At 37.1% G+C, this 8,170-nt stretch overlaps 1 protein-coding gene across 1 annotated transcript; it reads left to right on the top strand.

Annotated features, from left to right (window-relative positions):
• Positions 1–263: 263 nt before the first annotated feature.
• LOC6565772 (eukaryotic translation initiation factor 4E1) lies at positions 264–1,385 on the top strand. Its single transcript, XM_032738841.1, has 2 exons — positions 264–914; positions 980–1,385. The coding sequence occupies exons 1-2, from the start codon at positions 342–344 to the stop codon at positions 1,229–1,231; spliced, it is 825 nt and encodes a 274-aa protein (XP_032594732.1). The 5' UTR covers positions 264–341; the 3' UTR covers positions 1,232–1,385.
• Positions 1,386–8,170: the final 6,785 nt, after the last annotated feature.

The raw sequence follows: 8,170 nt of genomic DNA, 5'->3' as shown, positions 1-8,170 counted from the left end.
ATGTAACTTCTCGTATACAATGCGCATATCAAGTTTATTGTATTGTTGGCGATAACTTCACCATTCACATACAGTTATCGATATGTACTTATCGATACATTTAATTTTGAATGGATTGAAGTAGGCTAAGTTATAGGAATCGAACAGTGTATTCATTTTGTACATTTCATTTGAATTAAACAGCTCGAAAATTGTATTTCGTTTTTAAATAACTATATTTCGTATAATTTGCAAAAGTGCAATTGTGAAACTAGAAAATCAAAGATTTAAACATTCATTGTGCAAATTTCAGAGTAACTATTCGATATTGTTTGATTATTTGTATTTTCGCAGAGTGAAAAATGTTTTGTGGTCTTCGGTTAATTTTTAAAAGCAAAAAAAATGCAGTTAAACGCAACAAAGTAAACACAGAAGCCACCAATAAGCCTTCAGCAGTTTTAGCTGCTGATCAAGTTTTAGTACCAGAAAAACCAGCTATAAATGAGTATCCAGATGGTAAAACTTCGGCTAATTTTACAGATTTAGCTGCTGATAAAGAGTCAGCCGTTGCTTTAGCTGAAGCTGGAGTAACAAACAAGTTTGGATTGATGCCATATGATTATAATTCGGTTGCACCGCTGTTCAAGCATCCATCGCAAAATATATGGAAACTGTGGTATTTCTATTATGATCGCACCAAGGCCTGGCCGGACATGCAAAATGAAATCACTAGCGTTGCCACAGTCGAAGACTTTTGGGAGGTATATAATCATATCAAGCTGCCGTCAGAGATCAAATTGGGTTGCGATTATTCGCTCTTCAAGAGCAACATACGCCCCATGTGGGAGGATGCTGCCAATAAGTATGGCGGTCGCTGGGTTCTCACTCTCCATAAGGAACGCACAGACGATTTGGATATCCTTTGGGAAAATGTGGTAAGATCATCAGCATCATCAGACAATTGCAATCGATTCACCGTCTTGAGTCAATTCACCCTTAGATGTTATGCTTGATTGGCGAAGTATTCGATTATATGGATGAAATATGCGGCGCTGTTGTCAGCATACGTGGACAGACTAACAAGATATCCATCTGGACATCGAACGGATACAATAAGGACACTGTTCTGGCAATTGGACACAAGATACTTCAAACTTTATGCCTGGGTCAGAAGAACATGATGCATTATCAGTTGCATAAGCATTCGATGGCCAAGCATGGTTCCCATATTCTGGCCACCTACACTCTGTAAATGCCTTGGAACCATTCTTCCAAAATTACGAAACAATTTGCTTTGCTATTGTTTCTGTGTATTATCGAGATCGGTCTTTGAATGATTGTTGTATAGTAAGATCTGTGTTAATAAAAATTGCTAACACATTGTTCCATGGGATAATAAACGAATTTAGTTCTAGGCTGAGCCAAAATGTAGATTCGAAATTTTAGGCAGATTGACTCCAGTCCACAAGGGTTTGTATAATAACCATTCAGTATTGTTGAACGAATATTTGAATTTAATGAACCTACTAAATAAAATAGAGTAATACCCAATTCAAATTCACCAAGTTCAGCAATGACTCGAGATAAGCAAGTGTAGAAGCCGTTAAGACCACAATAATATGTTTATATGCTGTGGCAAGCTAGAAACCCGGCCAGGTTGTCAGGTGTTTTAAGACTCGTAGTATACTATGTGTATTATTGTCCGGAAAGCTTCTAAGCAAGCAGCATTTGGCATTTAAAATTCCCATCGGTAATATGCGAGAGCTCTTAAAGTATGACTTTTCAGATACACTGAGACAGCGCCGTTGAGTTCGGTGTCCCAAGTTGGCCAAGTCAATGAGCGGCATCAACAAATAAGCAAAGGTCCGCATAGGAAACTACCTAAAATAAATGCAGACTACAAATAAATGTGTGTGTGTCTGTTTGCATGCATACATGTATATCTGTGTATGTACACTTTGAACAAAAATCAAAACTAATTTTAATCACCGCAAAATTAAAATTAAAATATTTTTTGTTTCTTAGAAATAATTTCAAAATAAGCAGAAAAAATAATGTTATAAAATTAAAAAGGCTTTTTCCAATTTTCCAATATATTTATTTTCTGATAATAGAAAATAGTTATAAATAGTTTAAATGCAAACCGTTAATTTTATAAAAAACCATATAAGAGTTCCTTTTGTATACACAAATAAAAAACAAACAAGGAATGCACCTGCTTTTAAGAAAGAGACAAGATTTCGTTTTAGAAAAATACTTTTTGAATAAGATTCAAGATTCAGCTAGATATTTTCTCTGAGTGCATGTATGTTAGTTTTGTATTTGGGTACTGTCTGCATTTGCGTGACCCACATTAATCACGTAAGTCCACACCCGTACAGTTGCCCTTGCCCTTGCCCCTGCTGTTGCCCTTAGATGTGTCCGATCTGGAGCCTAAGCTCGAACCGGGAACCCTTCGGTTGCCTTCAGCAGAGCTCAGATGTCGCACCATTACATCCAATAACAAATCGCAACAAAATCACAAAGAATCGAATTTAAAAGCGAATTACAATCAAATGTATTTAAGCACCAAGCCGACCAAAATCTAACCTCCAACTCTAGCAGCTGTCAAACAGGCAAACACCCACAACCAACACACACCCAACTCTCAATCAAATACATACGAGCAGAAGCCGAATGAGAGCCCCCCAATTGACTTTGGTTGGAACGAAATAAAAAAGACAACAACCAGACACACATTTGTTGTATGAGTGTGTGTGTGTGTGTGTGTGTGTGTGTGTGTGTGTGTGTGGGTGTACCAATTGTTGACTGACTCGATTGAACTTTATATGTGTGTTGTTGTTTCCTTTTCGGGATCTTTTCTTTTTTTTATTTGGGTCTACATTTTTTATATGTGTCTCTTTCTGTGGGTGGATGGCGTTTTTATATAGTGCTGCTAGCGTCAATCCGTTGTCTTTGACGCCGACGGATGCTGTAAAACGACACCCCCGCCAACACATACCCTGTTCTACTCACACACACAGACACATGCATGCGCACATAACCTCAAATAGGCCGTTACGAAAAGAGAATAAGAAAAAAAAAAACGCAGTCACAAAGGCCACGCTGCATTGGTGAAAAAAAACCCACGGCTCCCACATGAAATCATCGAAATTACCTCCCTGATGGACTTAAATAAGTTTTTTTTTTTGTTTGGTTAACAATTTGACGGGCTCGACGGCAGTTACCTGATTGTCGCAGCCATCAGCACGAAAATTTGAAGTGAATAAGCCATCATCGTGCTGAGGCATCCAACGAGAACAGACTTCAGCGGACCACCCAACTTTTGAGTGGGTAACATTTGCAAGTAATGCTCAAATGGGCCAAACTTATGACTATGAAAATCAAAAATATTCATATGCTTTTTATGACTATAAAAGTCAAAAATACTTTCAGTGTAAGTCACATTTGAAATGCTAAGCAATAATGATGGAAACACACATTAATATTGACTAATTGTTTGGTATAATTGAGATGTTTACATTTATATTTATATGCTGAATACGCAAACATGTGTTTAAGTTCAAGAACACAATAGCAACGATTTTGTATTTTTTTGCATACTTGCAGGCGTCAGATATTCGTTTATACACAGTATGTTTATTGGCACCACCAAGCAGGAAGCTTGAGCACATACTCACTCATACAGGCACACACCAATACACACACACCAACACACATAGTCGCACCCACAGGCATCGATATGTACTTGGACACGGACATGGGCAGGCGCATGAAAACCAATAAATATTGTTCATCCACTCGAATGCTTTTTAACTGAAAATCGTTGAACCCTTTGCCACAACCCCCAAAAGGGTGCTACAAACTACACCAGTGTGTGTATGTGTGTGTGCGTGTGTGTGTGTGTGTATGGCATAAGCATCGATGAAAAAGCAGCAACAAACTACTCGTTGTATCCAGAAACAGATCGATGGCAAAGCCTCGACCGGCAGCAATACAAAAACTCTTTCGAGCCCGGCTAAAATGCAAGTAAACATTTCTTACGATATGCATTTTATCTACTTCTACGTTCCACACACAACACAACACAACACAACACAGCACAACACAACACAACACACATCCAACTAAACACATGCAAGGGCAAAATAGTAGAAGCTGGCTGAGCAGAAGCAGTAGAAGTTAGGTTACCTCACACATGGGAATGCCGTTCATATTCGTCAAGGATGCCAGACAGTTATGTGGCTCGATGGGTCCTTAAAAGACCCTCAGCTGTCTGCTCAACGCCCTAAGCGACTTGTGGAACCATTTTTAACATTCGTCCTAAGCACCGAATAGAGGTGGCTGTTTATGGGCACGACACACAGCATTTGAATGAAATCATTTTAAAAATATTCTATTTATATACATTTGTATATGTATTGTGTATTATAAAAAAAATATTGGGCTTGATTGACAATCCATATAATTGTTTGTTGTTTGGTGACCTTTTTTTACAGTTTTCAAATTATGTCTTGCGCTGAAGAGTTATTGACTCCCTCCCGACGGGATTCGAATTATATCGGAGTATGAAAAACTTAAAAATTCATTTATATAAAATATATATATTTAAAAAATATTAATACTCATTTCAGGAATAAAAAAATCTACTTTAATATTAATAGACTGCATAATCATACGTGATACTTTATCGATCTTTAATATAGAACAAAGATTGGCCTTATACATTTTTTTTGCAAGTCCAACCAAAGATAGGCCACCTCTAATGCAACAGCCGTTGATGAATTTCTTTGAGCAAAACATCGCTGCAACAATTAATCATGGTGCCAAAGCTAAAATCAAGGAAAAGCTAAAAAAATATTTACGCAAAAAAAAATATATATATATTTATATATATATAAAAATATAAGTACACATATATAATGTGTATAAAAAGAATTTAAATGTACTCTCTCTCTCTCTCTCTCTCTGGTGATAATTTAGCTGATGCTATAAAATAAATTATGTGTAGCTTGGGGGCTTGATAAAAGCGTGACAAGCCGTGATTTCAACTGTGTGTCAGGGGAATTGAGTGCTGAATTTGAATGTCAGTTTTGGACGACGTAATTCTTGGCGCTGCTTTTGTTTTATTTAAATTGTGTGCGTGTGCAAGGGGTGTGTGTGTTTGTTTGTTGGTTGGTTGGTTGGGCAACATTGCGATTGCAATAGCATAATAAATGAGCGACTTCAAAGGGTTACAGGGGCAGCAACTGCAATACTTGTTTAATTTATTGCCTTATTGAAAATTCCCATCGATTTTCAAACGACACAGAGAGAAAGAGAGAGAGAGAGAGAGAGAGAGAGAGAGAGAGTGACAGTCGCGAGAGAGAGAAAAGCAGATGGTGGGGCTACGGTGTTACAACGACGTTGCATTGTGGCGGCAACAGCAATAATAAATTTTCTAAATGTCATTAATCTTTTTGCAGTTGCAGTTGCTGGACAAGATCTGCTTCAAGGGGTCGCCAATGGGACCGACTCTGACTCTGGCTCCGACTTTGACTGGGACTCTGGTTGTGCGTGTGTTGGTGTGTGTGTGAATGTGGTGTGGGTGTGGCTCTGGGTATGGGTGTGGCTGTCACTGCTGGAGGGCTGCTTAGTTAGCTGCCACTTCAGTTGCCGCTTGATTTCTTAGTTTGCAATAAAACAACGTAATAAGATGTCCCGACTTTCCACTCTCACAACCACATCACACTATGTACATATATACACGTGTGTGTGTGTGTGTGTGTGTGTGTGTGTGGGTATGTATGTGTGTAGCTACATTTTTGCGTTCGCACTCACCACTTTTTAGGATGGCTGGTTAGTCGAGGATTCTAAGGCATGTTGCACAGCGACGTCAGCAGAATGCAGAAAGTTGTCCCGCCTTCTTTGCGGGGTAGATGAGGGTTTGGGGTGGGAGTTAGTGGAAGGGGAGATGGGAAAGTGCCCGTCAACATGTTGGAACGGTTCTGCAAAGTGCAGGCGATCCATCAACGTTGAAATTCGAAGTGAAATTTTCGCTTCCTGCTGGAGTTTGCAGCAGTTTTGTAGTTGGGGTCATTGAAGCGGCAACACTTTCATATGAATGCGTTCTGTTTCTGCACGGCTTGATAAATCCTTCGCCATCATCAGATTACCGATATCCATGCATATGCTTACCTATTCAAATTCATAAAAGTCATACACATTACACAACCCATTATGCTTAGATTCATTACCTTAATTGTATAATTTAATATTATAAATACACCTTAAGTCTTATTCAGTTTTTTTTGTTTGTTAAGAGGAGATCAGAATGTCTATATCTATATCTATATCTATATCTATATCTATATCTATATCTATATCTATATCTATATCTATCTCTATATCTATATCTATATCTATATCTATATCTATATCTATATCTATATCTATATCTATATCTATATCTACATCTATTTCGATATCAGATGTTTATATTTAATTATTTTACTTCGACTTGTTACTTTTAACGAAGAATAATTAATTCTCATGTCATTCAGGACCAGGGGGACAGCTAAAAGATAGACAAGCAGACTTATGAACACACACTCCCACACACACAGACACACACACATAGAGAGTTTTGCCATTATGCTCATAATTAATTTCAGTGTGTAGCCGCAAAAGTGTAATGCAATTAGTCTGCCAAATAAACTGAACTAATTTACAACAAGTCGTGTCAGCTGCAGCCTTTAACTGAATTTTCGTGTTAATTTGGTATATTTCAATATATAAATTTACGACTAAAATAATGCCAACATATCTAAATCAAAGCAGCTAGATCGCTTCCTTTTAAAATTTGACCAACAAGATGCTTGTCCATTTATTGTGGAGTCTGCATTCATTGAATAAGAAAATACAATTTAGAGCATGTGATGCACAACTATAAGAATTAAATTGAATCTTCCCTAAAATGGCTTATAAAATTAAGTTAATTAATAAATAGTTAAATAATAAATATTTAAAATTAAAATTAAAATTTAGTAAAGTCGATCGTTGGTGCATGTTTAGACTGTGGTTCACTTAGTAAGTTTTATCGGAAAAATACTAAAATCGTTCAAATTGTCTAATATCAAAAATTGTTGAAATAAATGAGAACGAAAATGGCAATTGCAAGGAATGTGGCATGTTGTGCGAATTATGTGTGCGATAGAAAAAGCGTATCATGAACAGCACAAAAGACAATTTCAAAGCATTTTTTCAACTCAATCAAAAATGCATGCCATTCAATTTGAGTTAATGCGAAACGTAAGCCACACCAGCCAGCAAATTAAACTCCGCCATTCACTTAAAATGTATTTCAATTGAAAGACAGACGGATTGCTGGACAGACGATAGTTGAACAGGTGAAAGTGCGGCACTGGACGCAGCTGCATTGTCAGAATCCCATCCAATTCAGCCGGTTGACATGCTACATAAGCTTAGATTAAATGCTGACCTCTTGTCTCTACCATTCAGGTAGCTTAAACTGCTGCCTTCGTGGCGAATAGAGAAGAGAACATAATAAAATGTATGTCGGCGCCCAACACAAACTCATAATGCAGCTTCAGTATTGACAACCATTGAATGTGGCAGGCTCAATTCCAGTGTCTTTTAAAAAGTGCCGACAACAAAAGGAGACGCTGCATGGAAAGCAGCTTATGACAACGTCAAGAACCTCCTCATCTCTTGGACTAACCATAAGCTGTTCAAGGGTTTTTCTTTTCTTTTTTTATTTTGCTTTTTTCTAGCGGACGTACTTTCAATTAACGAGACTCCTTTACAATTAAAGCGGTGAAATAAAAATAAAAAGGCTCGGATTTTGCTAGTCTAAAGACGAAATAAAAGTATTTGATGGAGATTAAAAAATAAGTCGGTCAGCATACTTATTCTGCAGCCAACTACATTCGTAAAGCATATTCTTAATCTGTATGTAACTATTGTTTTTAGTATATTAAAAAAATATTATTGAAAACCCAATCAAATATAATATCATCTTGTAGCCGCCTAGCATATTTCAAGCTAAGATATGCGCAGATTGTTGTTGATTTTGTGATAATGATTAGGAATCCTCAAAAGCATATATTACATAGATAACTTTGATTGAAAACTAGTAAAAACAAAAATAAAATAAATTTCGAAATGTTGTGCTTCGAATCTGATGTGAGTC

This window comes from Drosophila grimshawi, unplaced genomic scaffold (assembly GCF_018153295.1).
Source record: "Drosophila grimshawi isolate 15287-2541.00 unplaced genomic scaffold, ASM1815329v1 contig_848, whole genome shotgun sequence".
In the NCBI taxonomy this organism is placed as follows: Eukaryota; Metazoa; Arthropoda; class Insecta; order Diptera; family Drosophilidae; genus Drosophila; species Drosophila grimshawi.
Note: the sequence above shows the minus strand (reverse complement) of the source record. Positions and strands in the feature narration are given on the sequence as shown.

Bases quoted from the DNA above. Each gene is read 5' to 3' on its own strand.
- LOC6565772 (XM_032738841.1), top strand. From the start codon at position 342: ATGTTTTGTGGTCTTCGGTTAATTTTTAAAAGCAAAAAAAATGCAGTT. The intron at 915-979 runs GTAAGATCATCA...ATTCACCCTTAG, and splicing joins ATATCCTTTGGGAAAATGTG to ATGTTATGCTTGATTGGCGA.